The sequence below is a fragment of the Cucurbita maxima genome, unplaced genomic scaffold, assembly GCF_002738345.1.
Source record: "Cucurbita maxima cultivar Rimu unplaced genomic scaffold, Cmax_1.0 Cma_Scf00015, whole genome shotgun sequence".
In the NCBI taxonomy this organism is placed as follows: domain Eukaryota; kingdom Viridiplantae; phylum Streptophyta; class Magnoliopsida; order Cucurbitales; family Cucurbitaceae; genus Cucurbita; species Cucurbita maxima.
Genome location: NW_019272031.1, coordinates 2,379,776 through 2,407,702, shown reverse-complemented (window position 1 = coordinate 2,407,702; position 27,927 = coordinate 2,379,776). Strand labels below are relative to the sequence as shown.

The following is a 27,927-nucleotide window of genomic DNA, read 5'->3' as shown; positions in this document are numbered from 1 at the left end:
ATGATATTCGAGGATTTGTTGTACCTCCGGACGACCAGCTACATCCAACTAGGCCGACAATGATGGGCCTGGGGGGTGCGCGAACCGCTTGGTGTGTAGTACTTCCCTACACATCCAATTTGTCTGGAGTGCACCTCTATGATGATTTTAAATGATAGGTTCGTAATCATGGTTGCATGTGTTTGCATTCTCGACCCCAATAGTGAGGTACTGAGTATTTCTTAAAACACTCCAGTCATGTGCTATTTCTATATTTCAAGTAAAAGCAAAACACTCATGTATAGCTGACAGTAACATCACAATTAAAGGCCATGGCATAAGATAATCGCATTTAAATTTCATAGATCTTAGATTAGTACAGGAGAACAGTGCTGTTTTATTTTTACTTATGTCTATTTTTAAGACATTTTTCTTAAACAACGAAGTCCATGACATTATTTTATGAAGATGTTTTTACTTAAATATTTAAGACTACGACGCATGCTTTCATCCAACCGAGCTGAATCTCAGTATTGTGGTTATTTACTTTGTAATTAAAAACATAAACAAAAGGCAGCCAATGGTACCCCACGAAAAACGAACCAAAAACTGGTCACGAGCATAACCTTTTTTGAATGTTGGTTACTAATCATACATGTCGAAACCATCAAATTTGAGCGCTCCTCACAATAATGTATAAAAGTATTGATCTTAACTTAGTTTTTCACCCCGTGCTTTGGTTGACCCAATTAGGGTTTCAGTTTTAAGGTTGATATATGCAGTAGTGCTGTAGGCTCTTTTTGTTCGAAATCCAAGCCCTACTACTGTTCCCTACGGGAATATTAGGATATTAGATAGAGAAACTAGGTTTCCAAAATTGCCCTAAAACACGAACAAAAAGCCGGGAACACGAACGATACCTATTTTGGCTAATAATAAAAAATAATAAAAAAAGAAAAAAAAAAAGAAAAAAAGAAAAAAAGAAAAGGGAATTCTGAAATTGTCTTGTGCGTTGGTTGGGTAGAGCGGTCTTCAGAAATCAATCTTCAATTTTGTGCTCAAAATTTCCTCTGTTCTGCTTCACTGGACAATGCCCTCCTCTTGATCACTTTCATGTCTCTCCCCACCAAACGCTCTGCTACCGCCACCGCCAACACCGCCGCCAGCTCCGTCGTCTCTTCTTCACCCACTTCCACCGCCTCCATCTCTTCCCCTCCTATGAAGAAAACCAAATCCCAACCTCTTTCCACCTCCCTCGACCCCAACAAGAATGGCCTCCACCACCTCGACCGCCCTTCTTCCAACATTACTTCCTCCGCCCTCGTCGATGACGCCGATTTCGACCCTTCTTCCATGGCCCTAGATGAAGATCTCAATCCCGACGACTCCCCTCTCATTGGCACTAGCCGCGCCGTCGCCACCAATTTGTCGCGGAAGAAAGCTACTCTTCCTCAGCCTGCCAAGAAACTTGTCATCAAGCTTGTCAAAGGTCTGTTCTTTAGATCTCGTTCCTCACTCGTGGGGTTTAGGGAATTCGTTTTGGATGTTTTGTGGTTAGGTTTTGTTTTCGCGTGGTCGATTCAATTTGTTCTTTCTGACTTCTAGGTTCAATTTGTTCTTGCTGATTGATATCTTCGTGTTCTTACTTTTGAATTACTTGGAATTTAGCTGTAACTGAAAATGGGCTCTCGAGTTGAATTCAATTCATTTTGTTTTTGTGGCCATTCATACTAGATTACTTGTAGTTGACCTTTAAGTGGACGTTTTCTGCTGATTTTCCTTCTGATTGCTGAGTTGTACGCAGCGGCATTTAAATTTTCAAGTGGATCCTAAGAAATTCTATGGTAGAGCTACCAGGATTATAAAACATTATTTCATGTGCTTGGAGATTAAGAGGACTCTGCGTATAGAATTGGGGAAGTTAATTTCGTTATTTTGGGTAGATTTTGTAGCTAGAAACACGTACTCTTCTACCAATATCTCAATTGGAAGTTCATGATGAAGGAAGATTTTTTGTCATCTGCCAAAAATTGGTAAGCTGAAGAAAACATACTTCAACTTGGCAACTATTATTACAGTGAGATCACGTCTATACTCTGTGTTAGCTTTTGCTTTTGTTTACTGCCTAGCCTTTTGTGGTGTAGATGGTTCTAAATAGTTGTGAAGACACTGTTAAACTTAAATCTCATGTTGAAAATGGTTTACATTCGCCAATTTTTTTTTTTTTTTTTTTCTCTATGAAGCAAAACCGACCCTCCCTGCTAATTTTGAGGAGGATACATGGGCAAAGTTGAAATCAGCCATATGTGCCATATTCTTGAAGCAACCTAATTCTTGTGATCTCGAGAAGCTTTATCAGGTCAAATTTATGTCTCTATAATTTTTCCTCCACTTCTTTGGTTGAAAAAGGACAGTTTCTGAAATTTTGTCATTTATCCGTATCTGAGGTCTCTTGACCAATTGCTGTATTATGTATGCAGGCTGTTAATGATCTTTGCTTGCACAAAATGGGTGGAAACCTTTATCGGCGGATTGAGAAGGAGTGTGAACTGCACATATCTGCAGCATTACAGTCTTTGGTTGGGCAAAGCCCAGATTTGGTGGTTTTCTTGGCATATGTGGAGAAATGTTGGCAAGATTTTTGTGATCAGATGTTGATGATTCGTGGCATTGCCCTGTATCTGGACAGGACGTATGTCAAACAAACACCAAGTGTGTGTTCATTATGGGACATGGGCTTGCAACTTTTCAGAAAACATCTATCTTTGTCTTCAGAAGTTGAGCACAAGACAGTTACTGGTCTATTAAGAATGATTGAGAAAGAAAGGTAAATCTCTATTCTGAATGATGCAATAATTTTTAGCATTATGGATATCGCATATTCACATGAAATTGCACGTTTTTTCTTTATTTGTGGACACTAATTTTGGACTGTGACTTCTCATGCACGTTTTGAGTTAATAATAAAGTTAATAGTCGATGGATTTCTTAATGATAAAGCTTGAATACTTGCAACAATTGTTAGCAGTCTTAGTTTATCTGGAGGATATAAGCTATTGACAAAAATGGTTATGACAGTCCTTTCGTATAAGTTTCTGTGATTGGAATGAGGATCGACAAAAAATTAAGAAGATGTTTTCTTTTTAAAGTTATTTGTGTACTTTAGGTTTATGTAACGAGAAACTCTTTTCATTGATTTAGAGAAAAAGAATACAATTTCAGTTAATTACAGAGATTGTTACAAAATGAATTCTCAATGAAACAAGAAATTTGATTAGGTCAACAACTACCTCCTAACCTTTTTCTTTGCATTGAATGATATGGTTGTTCCTTCCTGTAGACGAGCTGTTGCTTTAAGGGCATTCAGCCACAAAATTTTCCCTCTCTTCAAACTATGCGCACCTAGCATTGGAGAAGGTTGTCATCTCCTCTTTTTAGCCAAGTGATCTTACCTTTTTGAATCAATCTTATTCCCTTTGTTTTTGAGATGTCAAATAGTTGCTTCCTTCATATCTTTCTCTAATCTTTTTCTTCATTAGAAATTTGCATGTTTTCCTCCTTAGCGTCGTAAAGTTCCATCTTATTCTCGAGATTCTTCTTTTTAAGCAAACACAGCAATGAAAGGCACTTACTACATTCTTTGATGATTAGAACTGAGAAAAACTACAAACTCAGTTTTCTGCTTTTTTTTAAGCTGGTGGCAGCTTGGAAAATATTGGACATGCTGCAATGAAAGCCATCAGAACTAAGAAATGCCTCATCTATATTCATTTTATATCTTTGTCAAATTTTTCTTGAGTTCATGCACCTTTGGCCTCTTCCTTCTTCCATCAATCTAAATTTTTGGATCTAACACCAGATATGGTATGATTATTTAATATTTGGGTATAAGAGGAATTTTGTCTAAGTCATGGAATTAATATTTATTCGTAAGTCGATTTTGGGTATATGATCCCCTCGGTATGAGACCCGCTGTGTCTGTGGCGTTAACATCTGGATAGTTGTTTGGGGATTGAATGCCGATTGCATATCTTGAAATGATAAAAAATATCTGTCTTTGTTGAGGGGTGACAAATTCTTGATGCATCCCTCATGGCCAACAAACTCATTGATGAACGAGAAAGAAAGAAACAAAAAGGTGTAGTCATTAAACTTGACATGGAAAAGGCCTTCAACAAGATTGATTGGACTTTCCTCGAAAACATTCTTATGGCAAAAGGCTTTGGCCCAAAATGGCGAAGGTGGATTAAAGGATGCAGCTCATCCATAAATTTCTCCATCATCATCAATGGAAGACCAAGAGGGAAGATTTATGCCACACGGGGTCTGAGACAAGGAGATCCACTATCCCCTTTTCTCTTCATCATGGTAATGGACGGTCTCAGTCACCTATTGACAAAAGCAGAATATGAAGGGCAGATAAAAGGTTTTCAGATTGGTAACGAAGGCTTGAGCATCAACCACCTTCAGTTCGCAGATGACACAATCCTCTTTTATGATTTGGTTGATGCCTCTTCCATAAAAAACATGATTGAGACGGTAAAAACCTTTAAAGGATTCTTTGGACAAAATATCAATCTCCAAAAAACAGAGATCATGGGCATCAATATTAGCACAGAGATCATTAAAGAATTTGCTAGCATATATGGTTGTAAAAAGGGAGAATGACCGAATATGTACCTAGGACTACCTCTAAAAAGAAACCACAAACCGTTTTCCTTATGGAAGATTATTATTGAGAAAATAGAAAGAAAGTTGTCAACATGGTCATCACATTATACTTCAAAAGGCGGAAGACTTACCTTAATACAAGCTACATTATCCAACCTCCCTACTTACTACATGACTCTATTTTTTTTCTATAAGAGACAATTTCATTGATGAGTGAAATTTACCAGAGGGATGTATAATCCATGATGTTTACAAAAAGACCTTCCCAATTTGCAGTGTGGGAGGTATAACTATAGAAAAGAAAAATATTAGACAGTTTACACCAAGATATAGCTTAGTAAACAACATTGTCAAAAAGTTTTGTGTAGGTCTGTGTCGTTTCTGCAAATATTCTCTGATTTCTTTCTTTCCACAGATTCCAAAAGAAAGCCATGATGAGTTTTTTCCATAATAGGGTTTTGCGTTCTTGAAAGGGTGGTATGTTAAGGCCATATCCAAAAAATCCTTTACCTCCCTAGGAAATGTGAGATGCCATCCGAATATATTAAGAATCGTTGTCCAGAAATTTTGAGTGTATGTGCATTGCATAAACAAGTGACTTTGTGATTCATTTGCTTTCTTGCATAGTGGACACCAATTTGGAGAGAGAGTGATGTAAGACATTCTTTTTTGAAGATTTTCACTTGTGCTGATGGCTTTATGCGCTATTTCCCAAAGGAAGAACTTCACCTTTTTAGGTTGATGTCCTTTCCGTATTGTCTTTGCTAGCGTGGGATTCATTGCTTCTACTTTTCCCCCCATGTCCATCATCAAGGATTTTGTAGAAAAGACCCCGTCAGCGCTAGGGAGCCAAGTTAGTGGGATTCATGACGCACACCTTGTTTGTTGGAATATTATAAACCTCCCCACAAAAAAGGGAGGCCTCGGTCTTCTCTCGATAAGGAAGAACAAAGCTCTCCTCGCCAAATGGATATGGAGATATCATCATGAAGAAAAGGCCTTATGGCGTAATCTTATAAAGGCTAAATATACTCCTCTACATCAAACAAAAATCACCCCCTCCATCTTCTACAAAAGGGCCTTGAAAGTACATAAAGAAACATCAAAATCTCATCACCAACCGAACTCGCCATAAGAGGTGGGGAATGGGGGAAGCACATCATTTTGGACCGACCCATGGATTGAAAACACCATGCTAGCCTTGAAGTATCCACTTTTGTACAGGCCCTCTCATAGTATAAAAAGCCACGATTAAAGAAACGTGGAATGTTGTCAACAAATTTTGGGACTTGAAGCTTGGTAGGAATTTAAAGGATAATGAAGCAACGGAGGGGGCCAAATTAAGCCTTGTCCTTGCCTTTGCCCCTGTGGTATTGTCAAACAAAGAAAACTCACTAACTTGGCTCCCCAATGTTGATGGGGTCTTTTCTACAAAATCCTTGATGATGGACATGGAGGAAAAAGTAGAAGCAATAGATCCCACGTTAGCAAAGACAATATGGAAAGGACATCAACCTAAAAAGGTGAAGTTCTTCCTTTGGGAAATAGCGATAAAACCATCCGCACAAGTGAAAATCTTCAAAAAAGAATGCCTTACATCACTCTCTCTACAAATGGGTGTCCATTATGTAAGAAAGAAAACGAATCACAAAGTCACTTGTTTATGCAATGCATATATGCTTAGAATTTCTGGGCAACGATTCTCAATATATTTAGATGACATCTCACATTTCCTAGGGAGGTAAAGGATTTTTTGGATATGGCCTTAACGAACCACCCTTTCAAGAACACAAAAGCCCTATTATGGAAAAACCTCATCATGACTTTCTTTTGGAATTTGTGGAAAGAAAGAAATTATAGAATATTTGCTGAAAAGACACAAACCTACACAAAACTTTTCGACAATGTTGTTTACCAAGCTATATCTTGGTGTAAATTGTCTAATATTTTTACTTCCTATATTTATACCTCCCTCATTGCAAATTGGGAAGGTCTTTTGTAAACACCATGGATTATACATTCCTCTAGTTGAAAATTTTATATTAGTGACACTGACACATAACCGATCAGTAATCCCTATGTGGGTGAATCTTCCCATTCCTTTACTTCTCATCCCTGGGAATTATTTGCTTCATGTAGTTTTTTCTAAATTGACACAATTATCTACGGCGTGCAATCCTAACGAGATATTACAAATTTGCAAGTGTAGATTACTTTATTTTGGTTTCTTCGCTGTTTTCCACCATGCATTAGAATTTCAGAATTTCATAAAAAAAACATAAGCCAATTTTACTGAGGTTTGAATATTCATTATGAAGTAAAATATAATTTTTTTTTTTTTTTTTTTGTACAATTAGTTTATCTATTAGATTATTCCACATTATATATATATTATGTAAAATGATTACTAACAGGTATCTTTAAATGGTCTTTTAGGCTAGGTGAAGCAGTTAATCGGACTCTCCTCAACCACCTTTTGAAGATGTTCACTGCGCTAGGAATTTACTCAGAGAGCTTTGAAAAGCCATTCCTTGAATACACTTCGGAGTTTTATGCCGCTGAAGGCATGAAACACATGCAGCAGTCATACGTTTCAGAATATTTAAAGCATGCAGAGGTTTGCATTCATCTATCTTTGTCATAATCTTGCTCTTTTTCTTAGCCATGATTATACATTGATTAAGTACGCAGTAAATCTTTTGGGAAAAATACACTTTTAGTACCTCTGGTATGAGGTTGGTGTTTATTTGGTCTCTGGACTTTCAAAGTCTAAATTTTTATCCTGAAGGATTGAAAAATGGTTCTAAATGGTCCTGAGTTAAGTTGAATATTAGTTGACTTACCTAAAAAATAGGTACCATGTTGATGTGACAATTTTTAGTTGAAGTTTCAATTTTCATACTATTTTTGGCTTGGGTAATTTTTTTTTTTTTTTTTAACTTCCTTTTCCCTCTTCCCTACTCGTTTGGAATCTAAAAAGAAGGAAACTCCCCTATCCATAAACACACACTACCCCCTTTATTAATCCTCTCCTCTCCATTCTCATTCCCAATCACATCAAAATCCTCGTGAACAAACGAGCAATTGAGGAGTCAAATAGAAGAAGCATGATGAATTTAATCAAATTGAAGATGAATTTGATGCTCAGTTTGTTCAATGCCTTCATCGTCGATCCACTCCATTTTTATCTCCCAATTTCATCAGTTTTGTTCTATGATTGAACAACAAATGAATCGGGTGGGTGATTTAAAAGCCGGGTTGCAATCTCAAGTCATTGCTCTGCCATCAGAAGCTTCAGTATGAGGTTGTAGAAACGTTTTGATAGGTTGGGTGTTATCAGTTGCATGGAGGAGCAGATTTCCCGAATTGTAATGTTTCCTTTTCAAAACTTTTTACTATTTTAATATCGTTCAATATAATTTAAAAAAATTACAAATAAGCAATCTATGTCAATAATTAACAACCTAGTCAATATTTTGGTGTCAACCATGTCAATAGGTTCAGGACTCCTTAGAACTATATTTCAAATTCAAAGACCAAATAAACACTAGGACCAAAGTTGTACCTTGCCCAAATCTTTTTTTAAAGCAAAAAAGTAGGGAGCAATGATTGGAAATCAAACCTAAGTTCAAGGTAGAAATTAGGAAAATGCTCTCGTAATTGTAAAAATAAGAAAAAAAGGGGCTGGTCTGCAACTTATGTTCCAATGATAGTCATTCTATCATATTCTTCTTCATTGTGTTTTTGCCACTAATGGGTGGTTTCGGTCAATGGAGGAGTTTGGCCTCGTGGGGTCTCTTCCGAGTTTCTGGAAATCAGAACGGGTCTGAAATAAAGGGGCTGAAGTTTTCTTGGTTGGACATTAAAGTGGACCTTCTCTTAATTTTTTTTTCTTCCTCTTTTTTGCATATCCCAGCTGAATCCAGTTGGAATTAAGGGGATGCGCGTTCTTAATCCCAGTTGGACACTCTGCACTAATAAACATTGGATGTCTCTTAATTGTATAAATACTAAGAGAACATGGCTTGGTAAATGTTGGAGGCTACTTACCTGCAATTTGCAGTATCGCAAGTCGATCAGAATTGTAGGTTAAGTAGTAATTCTTAGTTTTGAATCTCATAGTTAATGAATATGAAGGGGTTGGCTGATTCCTTGGCATAAAAAAGATTGCACATCGTGTCCATTGAAGAACCGAATGTTAATCTTCCTTCTTGTGTTTCTCACTAATCATCCATGTATGTTAATTCTAGTTCTGTATCTGTTGTTCCAGGGGAGGCTGCAGGCCGAGCAAGATAGATGTTTGCACTACCTTGATTCAAGTACAAGAAAGCCACTGATAGCAACTACGGAAAGACAACTCCTTGAACGTCATATATCTGCAATTCTTGATAAGGTTCCATCAATAACTCAATTTTTTTTATTCTTCCATAAATTCTTGTTCTCTCCTATACATTGTTTTCTTGCAGAATATATTTATTTAGAATCTTTTTGGCCTTAGGGTTTTACATTGCTGATGGATGGGAATCGGATGGGAGACCTTCTGAGAATGTACAACCTTATTTCAAGGGTCAATGCCCTTGAATCACTAAGACAAGCCCTTAGCTCATATATACGAAGAACTGGGCAGAATATTGTCATGGATGATGAGAAGGACAAGGATATGGTCCCATCGCTTTTAGAATTTAAGGCTTCTCTTGATACAATATGGGAAGAAAGTTTTTCCAAGAATGAAGCTTTTTGCAATACGATAAAGGATTCGTTTGAGCATCTGATTAATCTTCGTCAGGTACTACTCTCTCCATGTTTGTGTTCTTGTTTTCTTTTCAGCATGTTCCCATTAATTGTTGAAGATAATTAAAATAAGTGGTGCATACACATTCTTAAACTGCAACATAATTGAATTAATAACCTTGTAATTGGTATTATTCTATCTGGTGTACCTTGTCACCCTTGTTTAAAAGCGTATATCTGATGATGTTGAGAAAGAAAACATTGAGAACTAATGTTCACCTTATTGTGCGACGAGGTGAATAAGCAACAATATCTGCTGAGCCAAGTGCCATAGCATGATTTGCAGGAAGAGTTCAACTCTTTTTTCTTCAGATGTAATGTGATAAACTGGACTTTGATCTTGCTCATAATCATAAGTTGTAAAATCTATGGACCAAACTTTTCTCGATATGTGAATTAATTCTGCTAATCTATATTACTTTCAAGACCTAGTTTTGATTTCCTCATCAGCTTTTAACATTTTCTTTTGTATCATCATTTCAGTTGCTGGTCTATGTTCAATTATATGATCTAACAGCCGGATATTTTCCTTCTGTAGAATCGTCCTGCCGAACTGATTGCAAAGTTTCTTGATGAAAAACTCCGTGCTGGAAATAAGGGTACGTCTGAAGAAGAATTGGAGGGTACCCTGGACAAAGTGTTGGTTCTGTTCAGGTTTATTCAGGTAATTATCATATTTTTCTAATTGATCTCAAATTATTTTCGGCGACTTGCTATTTTATTTTGCCATAGCTTTTGCACACTTGTAATTGACATAAAGAAAACAAATTTTACAGCCTGCCTGATTTTATTCAATGTAGGGAAAAGATGTGTTTGAAGCCTTTTACAAGAAGGATCTAGCGAAGAGGCTTCTTCTAGGAAAGAGTGCTTCCATTGATGCAGAGAAGTCTATGATCTCCAAAGTCGGTGACAATTTTTCCTTGTTTCAAATTTCAATAGTGATTGTTTTATTTACTAATCATGGCAACAGTTTGTTTGTCCAATTCTTTAGCTCGTAGTTGCTTTAATAATGCTAACTAGTTCTTTTTTCTTCATTGCAGCTTAAGACCGAGTGTGGTAGTCAGTTTACGAACAAACTTGAAGGAATGTTTAAGGTGCATACTTCTGAAATTTATTTTAAAGATTTATCCAACAATTGTGATTTTGTTTTTGACACAATCCCGAATAGTTGTGAATTGTGGTTAGTTTTCACCATCTCCTGAAATTCATTTTCTGGTGTATTGTATTAGGACATAGAATTGTCTAAAGAGATCAATGAATCTTTCAAGCAATCATCCCAAGCGAGGACGAAGCTCCCCATGGGGATTGAAATGAGTGTTCATGTCTTAACTACTGGGTAAGTTGTAATTATTGTCGTTATTTACTGATTAGCTCTATTTCACTGTTCCGCCTTTAACAAGAATTTTAATAATCAATTGGTCATCTGTAGGTATTGGCCAACTTATCCTCCCATGGACGTTAGGCTTCCCCACGAATTGAATGTCTACCAGGTTGATATCAATGGACAATAGTATGGATCTTTAAGAGTACATGTAATTTGGAGTAATCATTTGATTTCCTTGCTTCATGTTGTAGGACATTTTCAAAGAGTTCTATTTGAGCAAGTACAGTGGGAGACGCTTAATGTGGCATAATTCCTTAGGCCACTGTGTGTTGAAAGCTGAGTTCCCAAAAGGTAAAAAAGAGTTGGCAGTTTCCCTTTTTCAGGTGAGTTTACCTTTGGGCATTATGGCTGTTTTTAGGGATTCTTTGGGGCCTTTTGGTATTACTTTTCCTTGTCTCTCTTGGATGAAATGGGGCGGGAAATCATTGTATTTTCTTACCACGTCGAAAGATTTAAACTGTGCATTGTCGTCCAGACTGTGGTTTTAATGCTTTTCAACGACGCTGAGAAGCTCAGTTTTCAAGACATTAGAGAATCTACTGGAATTGAGGATAAAGAACTCAGGAGGACTTTACAGTCACTTGCCTGTGGAAAAGTTAGAGTACTGCAAAAGGTGGACGACATCTTCATTTGATGTCTTTTCTGGGAGAAAATATAAAATGAATTATGAATTTGAACTTCTTTTCTCTCTCCATCATATATTTAGATACCCAAAGGTAGAGACGTGGAGGACCATGATTCGTTCGTGTTCAATGAAGTGTTTACTGCTCCCCTCTACCGTCTTAAGGTACGTCAATTTTTATTTTGCCCACTCGGAATGATCGCGTTATTCCAACGTCTGAAACTACATGTATTATCGTGTGCGATGCAGGTCAATGCAATTCAGATGAAGGAAACAGTAGAAGAGAATACCAGCACAACTGAAAGAGTCTTTCAGGATCGTCAATATCAGGTTAACCATTTTTCTCTAGAGTTCTTCTCCCCCTCTCTTTAATGGAGTTTTTTCAGTTCATGTAATTTGAACTTGAATGTAAACTTAGAATCAAAGTCATCTATAGACTAGAGTTAATTTGTTCAATGGTGGAATGTAAATGAAGAATAAGACTTGAAAGGCTTGTTACTATTCTCTGATCAAACAGCAGATTAATAGTAGATTACCGATTCGTATACCCCTAAATTAGTTGTGTGGCATCTGCAGGTTGATGCCGCGATTGTTCGAATAATGAAAACCCGGAAAGTGTTGAGTCACACCCTTCTGATAACCGAACTATTCCAACAGGTACAAGACATTATTCGTTTTTTGTTTCAACATTATGTAGGGGCTAGAGATTCGAACTGTCTTTTTAGCTGAGATATAATGTCTTAATTAGATGAGTTATGCTTGATAGGTAAAAACGTGTCATGCATTTTTAGTTCATATTATTCTTTATTTTTCCCGACAAGAAACACTTTTCATTAAATGGCATTTTTTGCTGAGATATAATGTCTTAATTAGATGAGTTATGCTTGATAGGTAAAAACGCGTCATGCATTTTTAGTCCATATTATTTTTTATTTTTCCCAACAAGAAACACTTTTCATTAAATGGCATTTCTTGCAACTCCTTGACGTTTCTTCCACCTATAAATGAAAGCGAAAATGGCTTCGTTTTTTGTTTCAACAATATGTAGGGGCTAGAGATTCGAACCTTTGTCTTTTTAGCTGAAATATAATGTCTTAATCAATTGAGTTATGCTTGATAGGTAAAAGCACCTCGTGCATTCTTAAGTCCATATTATTCTTTATTTTTCCCAACAAGAAACACTTTTCATTAAATGGCACTTCTTGCAACTCCGGGACGTTTCTTCCACCTATAAATGAAAGCGAAAATGGCTATCTGATTCTGTTTTGTTTGGAGGAACTGAGAAGTGTGTAATATCTTGACTCTTGATATATTGAACTGGATTTATGTGGTGTGTTGAACAGTTAAAGTTTCCAATAAAGCCAGCGGATTTGAAGAAGCGGATCGAAAGTCTAATCGATAGAGAGTACCTAGAACGTGACAAGAGCAACCCACAGATATACAATTACCTTGCTTAAAATAGTGTTTTCCCCTTGCAAACAACACCGAAAATTTCGGGCGTTGGAAGGAGGGCGGGATGTTCATCATCAATCCCTTTGTCAAATTAATGTACAGAAAGAATTTTAGTTTCAATATTTTTGGTTATGTATGTTGGACGTTTGATGATTGTAAAGGCATAATTTTGTCTCTTTAAATCTCTTCTGACGTTTCTGGTGAAAGTTGTGTATCTGATGAAATCATCTTTTCAAGTTTACACTCAAAAGTTGTATTAAAACAAAGAGATCCCAATTGTAGTTTTATGAAAATTCTTTGGGAAGTAAGATTAGGAATCTAGTAAATACAATAATTGGGTCACATGGTGGCCGATTTTTGAAGTCATTTTGTTTTGACATGATGATGGAACTGATCTAAAGTTGATTTGAATGGTGAGGAGCATATTCAGGCTAATATCAAGAATAATTAGTAACTTCGACCTAGAGCTACCAGGTAAGTGACTTCTTCACTAGTATTTGGGTTGGATAAATTGTTCAGGAACGGCGTGTGTCATATCGTCCTTGCTGAGTTTTATCTTGTGATTGTTATGTTTGTTTATTATGTTATGATGTGCTTTTATGATGAGATATGTCATGTTATGGAACATTATGTCGACATGTTGTCATTGTTGATATGAAAGTATGGTACCATATTGTACTCTACCTTATGTAATGACATGAAATGATTATGTTATGTATGAAATGAACGAAAATACGTAGTGTATCACGGATATTAATCATGATTTTAAACTATGAGACCTCATGCATATTATTGATCACGTGCATTGAGATACTTCACCGTCATGATTAGTACAAACATGTATCTCACAGCATTTATGTCCTTCATGATGTTATGATATAGTATTATATACACCACAATACTATGCACACTCCCTTCCCTCCATGATATATCGGCAATGTGGGATTACATTAGTTGAAAGCTAGGTCCAAAAGTACGTATACGAGCTTGTCTGAGGGTTCATGTGCGCGTAGGCCACGTGTAAATAAGTACTTACACCTCTAATTCTATCCATAGTGGAAGTTGTGACCAAGGCCATGAAATAATGTTTTACGATAGGTCTCAAACACGGTTGCATGTGATTGTATTTCTTGACCCCTGGGATCACTTACTGAGAATATTTCTTAAAATACCCAAGGTACGTGCTTATTTTTCAAGTAAAGGTAAGATATCCCTTAATGGTTGACGACATCACAGTGGAGGTCATGGAATCAAAGATAAGATAGTTGCATTTATATTTAAATTGTAGCCTTAGGTTAGATTACAGTGTTTTGGTTACTTTGAATTTTTGTTTTTTGAGGTAATGTAAGGTACCCAATGTACAGATGTCACAGTGGAAGCCATGGGATCGAAGCTAAGATAGTTACATTTATGTTTAACTTGCAATCCTAAGGTTCATTTATGTTTAAATTGTAGCCCTAAGCTGTTTTTGTTATTTTATTTCTGCTATTTTCTTGATAGTAACTTTATTTGCATACAAAATATTTTAAATGAACTTCTTAGTGCATATTAGACATGACATACATGCAATGGCAACCTTGAGTGCATATTAGACATGACATACATACAATAAGAACCTTGAGTGCATATCAGACATGACATACATGCAATGGCGACTTTGAGTGCATATCAGACATGACATACATGCAATGGCGGTGCATGACATACATGCAATAAAAAAAATCCAAGTCTTCACATTCCCTATGGGAATCCTTGCTATAAGAGAAATTTTAAGACTTCTACATCCCCTATCCATAGACATATCTATAGAATCAATATTTTAAAGTGGAACAAACACATAATTTGTGGGTTTGAAAGGAGACAGCCACGGTCAATAAACCTTCAATTACGTGATACTAAAAATGGATCATAGATCCTATTAAACTGATCAACAATACCATATTACTCGGGCCTATCTGCGAAAGAACATTACAAAAACAAGTACTAAAGAAAAATGGAACCATGGGGGGAAAGAAGGAGTTCAAACAAAACAAACAATCAAACAGTTGCATAAGTTTTCAATAATGAAAAATTGCTCAGAGATCTGAAAGTGAAATCTTCATTAACGCTAACTCGATGCGACGCAAAGAGAAATAACTCTTCTATCACTGAGACGAACCACAACTTCGACGCTAACTTCCATAGCTCTTCTGATTGAATTAACTAAATTATTGGCAAAGCTGTTCAACGGCAGTGACAATCTGCGCAGGCTGTACCACAGTCCAATCTTCCAAAGTCCCTGCATAAGGAGTAGGCACATCCTGAGAAGACAAGCATACAATTGGCGCATCCAAGTAATCGTGGAAGTTCTCAGTGATCGCTGCTGTCAAACTAGCGCCAATTCCTCCGGTTCTCATGCACTCCTCAACGATCAGTACTCGATGAGTTTTCTTCACGGAGTTCCCAATCGTGTGAAGATCGAAGGGCTTCAACGACCTGATGTCGATTACTTCAGGATCGTAACCTTTGTTTACAAGAGTTTTAGCAGCTTGCATCACATGATACCTCATCCGGGAATATGTCAATATTGTGACGTGCTCGCCAGGTCTAACCATCTCGGCTTCCTCGAGAGAACAAATGTATTCTTCATCTGGGATTCGCTCTTTTAAGTTGTAAAGCAAAACATGTTCAAAGAGGATCACTGGGTTGTCACTCCTGATTGCAGCTTTCATCAAGCCCTTTGCATTGTAGGGTGTGGAACAAGCAACCATCTGGATTCCAGGGATTGACTGAAAATATGATTCGAGACGTTGCGAGTGCTCAGCACCAAGTTGACGCCCAACTCCACCGGGGCCACGAATAACTATTGGTATCTTGAACTGGCCGCCAGATGTGTAGTGAAGCATTCCACAATTGTTAGAAATTTGGTTGAATGCAAGAAGAAGAAATCCCATGTTCATTCCCTCAACAATTGGCCTCAGCCCAGTCATGGCAGCTCCAATACCCATACCTGTGAAGGAGTTCTCGGCAATAGGCGTATCGAGAACTCTAAGATCCCCATATTTGGTAGCTAGACCTTTGGTTACCTTGTAGGAACCACCGTAGTGACCGACGTCTTCACCCATGACACAAACACATGGGTCCCTATCCATTTCTTCCTCCAAACCTTCTCTTAGTGCTTCAAAAAGCAAGAGTTCATGCCTGAGAAGAAGAATGAAGAGATTAAATGCAACAGAAATTTTGACAGCATGTATATAGAATTGTGGCACAACTGATACATGAGAAGGGCCGCAGGGCCGTATAGTTTGTCGATCAACATGTATGGTAATTCAATGACATGACTCAAATTAACGACACAAAATTGTAACAAAATAAGTAAGTACTATTTAAACTAGACGTGGTAATGCAATCATCTCTCCCCATTCCTCGTCTCCACCCAAGCTTTTCCTAGGAGTATGACATGAGTTACTTACTTCAACGAACGCCGTAGCGCCTGGTACTCAAACATTGGCTCAAAGTATTTCTCTACCCCTTCTTACCCTGAAAAGACAGGGGCTTTGAACCAATATCCACCTTTCGGCTAACCTAGCCTCCTCATCCCTCGGGACCAACAAGGGGGTAGTACAGGAATATTCACCTATTGTCCACCGACTATGCTTTTCGGCCTGATCTTAGGCCCTAACTCACCCTCCGTAGACGAACCTTGAGGAGGAACCCTTAGGTTTTTGGGGCATTGGATTCTCACCAATACAAAGCAAATTACCCATAAATAAAAACTACATTGCAAGAAGGCAATGGTTAAAGAGGTGTGGAGCCACTTTTAATATCTAACTTGGGAGAAAGTTGAAAGGCATGGAGATGGAACGATCTCAGTCTCGATCTTGCACCAATTGTCTGTCTTACAAAGGGAATATCCATGGAGATGGGTTCCTAATTCAAATGGTTCCTTCTCCATCAAATCTCTGCTTTATGATATGGTCAACTCAATTAACCTTGAGTTAACCTTTTGGAGACATGTTTGGCTAGATGTATTTGGAAATATAATTACCCCAAGAAGATCAAGTTTTTTCTTTAGGAAATTTCTCACATAGCCATTTTAACTCAACATATCCTTCAAAGGCGAATACTACCTTACTTGGCCATTTCCTCAGGCTGGTGTTTCTTATGCAAGGCTGATGGCGAAGCACAAAAGCAGAAATTCATTCATTGCCCGCTTGCTTGGAATTTTTGGCTGGTATTTGACAATTCCTAGTTATATTAAAGGATCTTATCAACTTTTCAGACAGATCACCCCTTTAACAATGCTAAAGCACTGCTTTGGAAGCACATCACCTTGGCCTTCGTTTGGGTTTTATGGAAGGAATGAATCCAATGGGCTTTTTTGGATAAAGAGTACACCTTTAAAGGGTTTTTCAAGCTCATTATTTATTATGTTATTTCTTAGTGTAAACTGTCCAATCTCTTTGTTTCTTACGGGTATGCTTCCCTTATAATCAACTTGGAAAGCTTTTTGTAATCACCATCTAATATGAAATTGTTCCTTTTTTCTTCTTTTTTTTTTTATTTTGTAAATTTTATACATCAATAAAATTGTCTCTGATAAAATAAATAAATATCACACATGAAACATAGCAGAATTTCAGAACCATCATTGATTGAATAAACAAACAAGTACGACGTGAGCTACTTCGGTGCACAATGTGTTCAGTCTCTCAGACTGTCCTGAGAGCATAATTTCACTACTAAAAACTTGGTTATCTTTTATGAATATGTATACTGAATCCAAATGCAGAGGGACTAGAAAATCACATTGCACATGCACAGATATAAAATATATATATACAGAACATCTGACGATGATTCTATTGAGAGACCAAATTTCAGAAGCAAGAATAGGAAAGACGCAAGGCAATAGCATCAAGATACTTGAAAGAAAAGGGAGGCTTGGAAGCCTTCGCAAACATCAAGGTAATACACAGGAAACACTCTCCAGCATTATTATAACTGACTTACCGACCGAAAACCCTCCCCGAGTCCCTAAATGAGAAGGTGTGAGAGAGAAAACCATCCAGAAAAGAAGCACCTCTTCCTAGGCAGAACCAAAAGCCAAGGCATTACCAAGAAGGCTTGAACCAAATTGTCTAAAAGAAAAGCATCGATGAAGAAGGAGATCCAAATCCTGATACCCTGTGTCTCTCCTATAAAACACACACCTCATCTAAAGCATAAAGACTGTTTTAGGTAAGTGTCCATGTCGAACATGTGTAGGACAAGGATACATCCACCAGACATGCTCAAATACGTATCCAACAAGCTAAAATCATGTCTAATATTATTCTTATGTTCTAATTTTGGACACGACTTCCTAAGCTCTTAGGATCCCATCCTCTTCCACCAGCCATAGCCCACCAAATCCTTCCATATCTTCAAGCTCTTCAAACATTGCTAGTTGTCTTAACTTCGTATATGTGTCAAGTCTCATAGTCACCACCCCTACGGTACTTGCCATCAGACCGAAGGACATTCTTCATGGTAAAATTGCTCCCAATGAATCAGCTTTTACGGCTAATTGCCAAATCATTGACTTTATCATTTTATTTTCCAGTGAAACAATGGATGACTTCAAGCTCGTGAAGCAAAGGAAGTAATTGCTAAGACCATCTTCGAAAAAGTCCAACATGGTTGACTTGAATTTCTCGTGAGAGGTCCATGCAAAAAGAAAAGGGTATAGCTCTAAACACAACCTTATTAGCCCCAACACAACCTTTCACAAAAATAGTGGCGAAGTGCTCAATAAAGTAAAGCTCAGAAGATATTTAGGCATTAAGCGTTTGCAACAGAGCTTCCAAATCCGTAACATGTCATGCAGTTTCAGAGGAAAAGAGATCCCAATTCCCAATACTCAAGTCAAAATGTTAACACAATTATCAAAGAATTTCCTCATCCCACAAAATCCCTTATCAAATATAATAACAACGCTTCAGCAATTCTATTACTTTGAATAATCAAGTCAAGTATAGTAAGTTCAGGTGTTAATTACAGGAATGATGAGAAGCATACCCTGGTTTCGATGCTGTGGAAGCAGAGGAACTATCAGCCTTGGTCTAACAAAAAAAAAAAAAAAAAGTTAGTAGAACGAAGTGGGGGTTGATTAAGCAGTAAAAACAGAAAGAAAATGAAAGAGGAGGAGGAGGGGAAGCAAGCAACTAACCGCAACTGCAGTAGTGATGAACTGGTCAGAGCGAGATCTAGGCCTGAGAACATGGTTAGTTCTTCCCTCAGATCGAACAATGAACAACCCAGCCNAAATCAAATGAAAAAAAAAAAAAAAAAAAAAAAAAAAAAAAAAAAAAAAACAAGAATAAGAGACTCAAGAAGCATGGAAGGAAAAGAAAAGAGAAAGAAGAAAGAAATTACCAGAAACGGAGAGGGATCTGGGAGGGTGAAGGAGGGATTTGTTGGAATCTAAGGCGTTGGGAGGGGAGAAAGGCGTACGAACTGCAAGCCCCTGGAAAACAGTCGCCATATCCGATGTGTAGAGAGCAGAGCGGATGGGGAGGAAGAGAGATTGTGAAGCGGGTGGCAGGGAGAAGAGGAATTTATATGAAACGAAAAGGGAAATGGTGGGGGACGGCGGAGGAATCAAGGGGGAAAGGAGAAGAAATCGAGCTCCGTTACAGTATTCGCTGCTTCTTCGTCTTCTTCAGGCAGTGTGTTCCTCGCAGAGATTGGCGATTTAACTGCAGGAATATCATCGCCCACATCCACATGCTCCACTTCGATTTCATCGCCACCTCCAAAAAAAAAAAAAAAAAAAAAAAAAACCCTATTTATTATTATTATTTTTTCTTTTGCTTTAAATTCTCCTTTTAATTGTTTCACTTAAATGTAATCGTTTAAAAAAATAAAAAATTAAATTAAATTACGATTTATAATTTAAAATACTTAAAAATTTGTTTATAAAAATTGTTCGGAATGAATAATAAAAAAATAATTATAGCAAAATTTTAGATTTATTGGGTGAGTGACTCAAGCAACCATGTCTAGAATTCACCGCTAGACCCAACCCTATTCCATCCAACACTAAGTTAGGTATGGTTAAGTTGTCGAGTTGTTCTTATTTTAATTATTTAAAATTTTCTATTTATTCACCGTACATGTTGTTAGGTTATAGAACAAGTTGCTTATTTATAGCTCAGTAGCAGTTACACATTAAAGCTATATTTGGTAAATGACATATAAAGTAAATTGTCACACTAATGGTAAAAAAAAACGATAGTTATATATAGTAGATGGATATATATATATGCATCATACATGTTCTTTGTGCTCATCTAGATCGTGTTTGTGCGATCCTAACACATGTTATATTAATAACGTAATTCTATTTTTTTGGATGGCTGAAGTTGACTCGACCAAAAGATGTCAACCAACCAATCTAACCGATTTTCTAAAAATTCAACCCGACTCAAACTGAACAAAAATTAGCCCAACTCAATTTTTATGGTTTTGATTGAACTAATGGATCGGATACGAACATTTTTAAATATAATTAACGAATAACCAAACTCATAAAAATTTAGAATTGACTTTTTTTTTTAATCCATTCTTTTATTTTCTTTGTTTTTTTTTTTTTTAAAAATAGGTTTCTTCTGTTTTTGTTATTATTCTTATTATTATTATTTCTTCACTTCTTTACTTTCTCAACCTTTTTAATTATTTATTTTTCTTATTTTCTTTTTCTATTTTAATATAATTATATTATTTTGTTTTTTTTTTTTTCATTATTTGAGTTTAATGTTGTTTCTTTTTTTATAACTCTTCAATTATTTATGTTTTGTTTATGGTTTAACAGTTTCATTTCCATTATTCTTTTTTTCTTGATAATAAATTAATTTTATTTACCAATCAAGTCTGGGAAGAAAATTATAATAAATTGAAATAAATGTATTTTATATTCGAGTGAATAAAAATTTATACAATTTTATTAAAATTATTTATTCGAAAATAATTATTAATATTAATTATTAAATAAATTCAAAAACATAAAAGAAATGAAATTTTTATTAGTTTAAATTATTTTAATAATTTGATAAAATTGTTAGAAGTAATTAAACAAAAATATTATATATTTATTTAGATGAAATTCTGATAGCTATTTACTTAAACAAAAAAATAATAATATTCTTAATAAAATAAACCAAAAAAAAGTTGGTAATTATATCAATAATAATAATAATAATAATAATAATAATAATAATAATAATAATAATAATAATAAAGGAGAGATGAGTATTTAATGGGCGATAAAATTTGGTGGCCTATTTTCCATACCTAACCAAAGTTTTGCTTTTAATTTTAATGAAATGGGTATTTATGAGGAATATTTACTCATTTTTTATTTTTTTTTTTAATTCGAGTAAAGTATCTAATTATGTTAGGCTCATACGTATCGGGTATTTTTATCGGGCTAAATTTGAGTAAAATATGTAAAGAGTCGAATTTTTATCGGGTATTTTTAACGGTTGGGTTAAGGTTTAAGATTATTTTGATTAAAATTTTTAATTTTGATAAATAAAATAAAATAAAAAATGTCTTTTTCAAGTAGTTCGAATTTGATAACCTAACTTTGAAGGAAGAGTTATCTAGCTCTTATCGAAACCAATTTTTCTTTTTTAAAACAGTCCATTAAACCTCGAGCTTGAATCACCGTGTTGATGATTTTATATATTTTTTTTGTTTGTCGCTCGAGAATATTCGACAAACGTCTCGTACTCACCAATGTGAGACTTTAATCACATTATTATTGTGATGCCTGAGTAAAGAAGAGATACATAAATGAATCATGCCCACATTTGAATGAAAACAGTTCTGGGAATGGGATGTCTGAGAAAAGCTTAAAAAGCCCATATCAATTTTAATAAATAATTTAATACAAATCTTTATTACTAAAAATAATTATAAAATTATTCATCAATTATATTTTCCGTTTATTTTTATATATTCTCGCATTTTTAATTTTTCATACATTTAACATTCATGATTATTTCACAAACTTTAAACCAAACGATTCGTAAAGAATATTTGACCTAAACACTCTAACCGAGCTACCTCATTGAAGTATAATTTTAATACGAAATAAATCTAATCAATAATGCAATAAAATAAGATATAATTATAGTTGGAGAGGTAATTTATAATTTATAAACCTACGTGTCACATTATTATTGGTTGATTTAATGGTAATATTATTTTTAATTTTTGTGATTTTAATTTGAATGAACTATTTCATAAAGTTATATGAACGAACAAAAAGTTAAAAAGTAAATGTGTGGAATTAACACAAGACGTGTACATTCTACCACCGTTTTTTTTCCCTAGAAATTGAATATTTGAATTTTGATCTGTATGCAAATAACCGATTAATTCTATATTCTAAAAAAAAAATTAAAAAATTAAGAAATGTATATATAATTTAAATGTTGGTCTAAATTAATAAAAATATTTCTAAAGTTTGTTTTAATGTTTAAGAAAAAAAGTTTTAAAAAAGATATTGTCATTAGATACAAATTTTAAAAATTTTAGAAAAAAATTAATTTTTTTTTTTTTTTTTGTCGTAAGACGATATATGATATATAGATAAACAGTTTTCCGTTTGTATATTAATACTAATATTGCTTTTAAAAGTTTACGTTTTGATTCATATATTATAAAAAATAATAATAATAATAATAACACGAGATAGTATATTATACCACCGAAAGGGTTCGAATTTTTATCAAACTATATTCTATATTCTAAAAAATAAAGTGGAAAAGAAATTATGAAATGTTTATATAATTTAAATAAAATTTAGACCAAGATTTTTTTTCTGAAATATCCAAATAAATGTTGAGATAATGTTGCCGACTTAAGCACGTGATTTAAATGACTAAAACACGATAAATTAAGAGCTCCCAAATCAATAGCGGCGGATTATTTGGCCTCCTCTAAATAAACATTTAAAACGTGTTTTTTTTTTAGAAACAATCTTGTCGTCAAGCATTCATATAAACAAGCCTTCGTTCTTCCATTTTGTTAAGTCCAAAAATCTCATCTTTTTTCATCTGGGTCTGTTTGATTGTTTCGATCCTCTTCCTCTAATGGCGGTTCTTCCCATTTTCATGGAGAAAAATTGTAACTTGGAACTTTGTCTTTCTTCTTCTTCTATGGCTTCTTCCGATCATGATTCCGGTGACCTCCGCCGCCACCACCCTTCCCTCCACCAGTTCTTGTAAGTTTTCTCTCTCTTTTTTGCTGTTCGTAAACAATGAACCTTCACAATCACATATAATATTGTTTGTGATTATACCTACTATGAAATCTGATGTTGGTTGGAAAGAAGAATGAAACATTATTTGTAAGAGTGTGAAAATTTTTCTCTAACTTTAAGGGAAAACTCAGAGAGGACAATATTTACTAGTCGTAGGTTTGAGCTGAACATGAGATAGTGTACCAGTAAGGATGTTGGACCCTAAAGTGGGTGGATTGTGGGTCCCACATCGATTATAGAAGGGAATGAGTGCTAACAAAGACGTTGAGCCACGAAGGGGGTAGATTGTAAGATCCCTCATCGGTTGGGGAGGAGAATGAAACACCATTTATAACAGTGTGGAAACCTCTCCTTAGCAGACGTTTTAAAAACCTTGAGGGGAAACCTGAAAGAGAAAGCCTAAAGAGGACAATACTTGCTAGTTGTGGGTTTGAGCTGTTAAAAATGGTATTAGAGCTAGACAACGGACGATGTGCCAGTGAAGAGGCTGAACCCGAAGTGGATGGATTGGGGAGTCTCACATCGATTAAAGAAGGGAACGAGTGACAACGAGGACGCTGAATCACAAAGAGGGTGGATTGTAAGATCCTCATCGATTGAGGAGGAGAATGAAACACCATTTATAACGATGTGGAAACCTCTCTTTAGCAAACGTTTTAAAAAGTTTGAGGGGAAGCCTGAAAAAGGAAAGCTCAAAGAGGATAATATCCGCTAGCGAGGACGCTGGTCTCGAAGAGGGTGGATTGTGAGATCCCACATCGGTTGGAGAGGAGAACGAAACACTATTTATAAAAGTGTGGAAACTTCTCGGTAGGGTTTTAAAAACCTTGAGGGGAAGCAGGAGAACCCAAAGAAAACAATATTTGTTAGTGGTAGGCTTGAGTCGTTACACCTACGAGGTTTAACACCTAAGGATTATCACTTATAAAACAACGAACCTCCACAATAACATGAGAGTTCTCGTGACTTTGATTTTAGTTTTTCGTATCAATAAAGATAGTGTCTCGTGACTTTGCGATTGATTAAGGTTGTTCTTATGGCAGAGATGATGAGTCGAGCAAGAACTCTCATCAGCAGATGACAATTTTCTACAATGGAAGAGTTTGTGTGGCTGATTTTACAGAGGATCAGGTACCTTTCTTCTTGGGATTGCATTAGAAAATGGTTGATTTTGATTAGAAATTCATGAACTTGTTGGTGCATTTCAGGCCAGAGCTATAATAATGCTAGCAACCCGACGATCCACGAGTCGTCGACATCGATCGGAACCGTGTAAACGTGAAGGTGGTTCCGATTCCGGGCTCTCCATGAAGAGATCTTTGCAGAGGTTTCTACATAAAAGGAAGAATCGGATTCAATCTGCTTCACCTTACACTCAATAACCCATCAATTGAGATGTTTAAAATTGTAATGTGTAAAGAACACACTCTTTCTTGAGTTTCTTCCATGAAAATTTTGAGAAAGTTTGATTTTTGATATCCCGGTTGTTTAGATCGGGCCAAATTTAGCTCTAAGATGTAGAACGTTTCAAGTCCATACACCTTTTATGAAATATTTTAAATGAACGTTTTCCATAAGCATTAGTCATGTCATGCATTGTAACACCCCTAATTTTCTTGTCCTAACTGTCACAATGACGTCGCTTTTGTCCCATGATAAGAGTCGGTGGAGGGGGTTTTAGTAGTCCATCTCCTTTCATGGTTATAGTTGCTCTAAGGGTGATAACATAAATAGTAGGCGCTATTGTCTCATCTGTTCGGCTGATCTTTTTGTCTAGTACAGAACAAACCTCCATGCTAATTTATGTTCAGAGTTAACCAACGTTAGAGCGAATTCTTTCATTCTCATAAAATCCCTTGCATATGTGGTAACTAAACGACCTCTTTGACTCATATGTGTGAACTCTTGCTCTTTCGGGTAATACTCTTCCAGAAAAGCGCTCTTGAAGTCCGACCACGAGATTACACCTCCCTCAGGATTAAGAATCTCGCAGCTGAACTGCCACCACAACTCTGCATCACCTCGTAGTATGAACATTGTACATTGTACATTATGATCATCTAAGCAATTTGTCAGCCCGAACATAGTCTCCATTGATGCAACCACAATTGTGCCACTATTGGATCATCTGTAGTCCCACTAAAGTTACGAGGGTCGCCCTTCTTAAAATCTCGTAGGTATTTTGCCTCTCTCGTTGATGACGAGACATTGTCTTGTTGGATTGTTACCATCATTTGCATAATTGCTTGTAACGATTCCATTACGACAGTTGTGGGGTCTTACGCACTGTTTGAGGTGGGAGTGACACCATTCGTCAGATCGATTCACCGATTCCTCATGTAGCACGAGGTCATCTCCTACGCCCTTTACCTCTTCTTCTAAGTCTATAACACTCCACTTACATACATTATATACTTTTCTAATCAATCGCATAAATATACATGCTTACACTTTGCATTAACATACTTGACATAATTTGTCTGAACTTGCATTATCATAACAGGGTCGGATTTTACTCTAGCTTTCATTGTCATCCGTACATTAGAGCTTTATTCTTACCTAAAAATATAAGGATAACACGTGACTTGAGTATGTTAAGAAATACTCAGTAAGTTACCCAACTGTTGGGGTTAATAATACAATCACACACTTAACAACATTGGGACCTATTTTAAAATCGTAACATGACCTTGGCTCTTCGAGTCTTGGGCAGGGTTGGATGTGCGGTACTTCTCCACCCACAGCTCACGTACACACACATGTACCCACCAGACGGACTCGTATAGAAAATAAATGACCTGCATGATAACATGGCGAACATCAATATCGAAAGTACGTGTCCTTACTAGCATAACATAACGGAGAAGTATCCCGATGCACATGACATACATACATGAGGTTCCCATGATTTTTATTCATAACATAACATTAACTTCACATGGCAAGACATGACATGACATGCATAGCATTTTATTTCATTCATAATATAGTATAATGGATATTACATGCATGGAACGACCCTAAATTTCCACATACTCAGAGTCTAATAGCATCTCATGTTCATCTCTAATGTGGAAATATAACTCTTACATGAAATCATTTATGACTTAAACTTCGAAAAATGCTTAAAACAACTTCTTCTCTGAAAAACACAATCATGGTTCTTACGCATTTAAATATGAAATACTGAAATTTCGAGAAAATAAAAACAAATACAAAATAATTTAAAACAATTAAATGCAAAACAACATATTGTAACTTAAGACTAGGAATTTAAATATGAGTCTACTCTATGCACATGTCACAGTCTCTGCTCGCGATGCCGCCGTCCTCCGTACAAATGCGCCTTGCCTTTATCTGAAAAATGATGTGGCACACGGCCTGAGTATTTCAAAGAATACTCCGTAAATCGCCCACTGCAAGGGGGGCCATGCAAATGCAAACACATGCAATCTCAGACAAACTGGGTGTGTAGTACTTCTCTACACACGACTCACACGTGCGAGTGTGAATTCCCAGAGCGCTCGCACACCCCTTGAATCCTCTAGTCAAGCTAATCTGTAGTGACATCCGGAGGTCAGTGGAACCCCATAGTGTCATGTGCCTCATGAACACCCTCATCTGTTCACATTTGCGCTCATCCACATTCGCACTCATCATCGTACTGTACGCGTCCGCACTCATCATCTCTAGGGGAAGTAGCCCTATGCTTATGAACATACAATATGCATGAGGTCCCTCTAAATCCATCATTACGTCTTTTCTAATACAACCCTCTAGTCTCATCTCTTTGTTACTTTAGGTACCACATACTCGTGGATATTTATATTAATATCATTTTCATGCTCTTAGGGTTGTGTCTTATGTCGATCTAACGACATGATGCAATATGGCATTCATCATCATATAACATGCTCAATATGGAAAACATCATCATATTAAGTTAAACGTCATGCAATCATCATACTCATCATATTGTCATAAAGTGCATCAAGCATACCAAGTACATCATTCATATAACATCATCACATCATTATCTAACGTCATCAAGTCATCAGACAACATCATCACGTCATCACATAACATTATCACATCATCATATAACAACATCACAACACCATATAACATCACTGCATCACTATCTAACGTCATCACATCATCATACAACATCAACACATCATCATACAACATCAACACATCATCATCTAACGTCATCACATCATGACATAACATAAAGCATAAATGACATGTGCAAGGGTCACTGGGCACGTGTCGTCATACATAAGACGTCTTTCGACCAAGCCGATAGTAAGGCCACTTACTTGATTGGCTTAGACTGTTATCACCAATTTATCAAGTTCGGTTTTGTTCTTTGTATCCAAACTGACCAATATGAACCATGACATGAATTTCAATTTCAATTCTCTAAATGTTACAATGGTCTGTGTTAAACTTCATGTGAGCATTAGAGATTTTATGAGTATTGAATATATATATATATATTTCTCATCATCAATTTTTTTATTTGTTTTTTTTTCAGATCATTTTGCAGTTGCACGAGGTGTCGGGGACAGATATTTGGGAGAAGGTGGAGAGAGAGCCCATCATTTACCTTTCTTTTAAAATTATTATTTACTTATTATTATATAAAATTTTCCAACCGTTACCATGCCTATATTACATAGCATCATACGTCAATACAAATAACAAGCATAACATAAAATAATATGCTACATG

General features: G+C 36.0%; 3 protein-coding genes across 3 annotated transcripts; 2 read left to right on the top strand and 1 right to left on the bottom strand.

Annotated features, from left to right (window-relative positions):
* Window positions 1-987: 987 nt before the first annotated feature.
* On the top strand, window positions 988-13,135 carry LOC111490376 (cullin-4-like). Its single transcript, XM_023138967.1, has 17 exons — window positions 988-1,468; window positions 2,223-2,338; window positions 2,460-2,806; window positions 7,087-7,267; window positions 8,921-9,043; window positions 9,149-9,436; window positions 9,980-10,105; window positions 10,242-10,343; window positions 10,482-10,535; window positions 10,671-10,777; window positions 10,871-10,931; window positions 11,017-11,148; window positions 11,301-11,438; window positions 11,532-11,612; window positions 11,697-11,777; window positions 12,024-12,104; window positions 12,791-13,135. Exons 1-17 carry the CDS (start codon window positions 1,093-1,095, stop codon window positions 12,902-12,904), a joined length of 2,508 nt encoding a protein of 835 aa, XP_022994735.1. The 5' UTR covers window positions 988-1,092; the 3' UTR covers window positions 12,905-13,135.
* A 1,609-nt stretch (window positions 13,136-14,744) lies between these two features.
* Window positions 14,745-19,674, bottom strand: LOC111490432 (pyruvate dehydrogenase E1 component subunit beta-3, chloroplastic). The gene is made up of 4 exons (XM_023139049.1): window positions 19,292-19,674; window positions 19,090-19,183; window positions 18,939-18,982; window positions 14,745-16,079 (listed from the first exon to the last, which is right to left on the bottom strand). Exons 1-4 carry the CDS (start codon window positions 19,402-19,404, stop codon window positions 15,107-15,109), a joined length of 1,224 nt encoding a protein of 407 aa, XP_022994817.1. The 5' UTR covers window positions 19,405-19,674; the 3' UTR covers window positions 14,745-15,106.
* Window positions 19,675-22,980: 3,306 nt separating this feature from the next.
* LOC111490502 (protein TIFY 5A-like) lies at window positions 22,981-24,726 on the top strand. Its single transcript, XM_023139154.1, has 3 exons — window positions 22,981-23,151; window positions 24,234-24,321; window positions 24,399-24,726. Exons 1-3 carry the CDS (start codon window positions 23,021-23,023, stop codon window positions 24,570-24,572), a joined length of 393 nt encoding a protein of 130 aa, XP_022994922.1. The 5' UTR covers window positions 22,981-23,020; the 3' UTR covers window positions 24,573-24,726.
* Window positions 24,727-27,927: the final 3,201 nt, after the last annotated feature.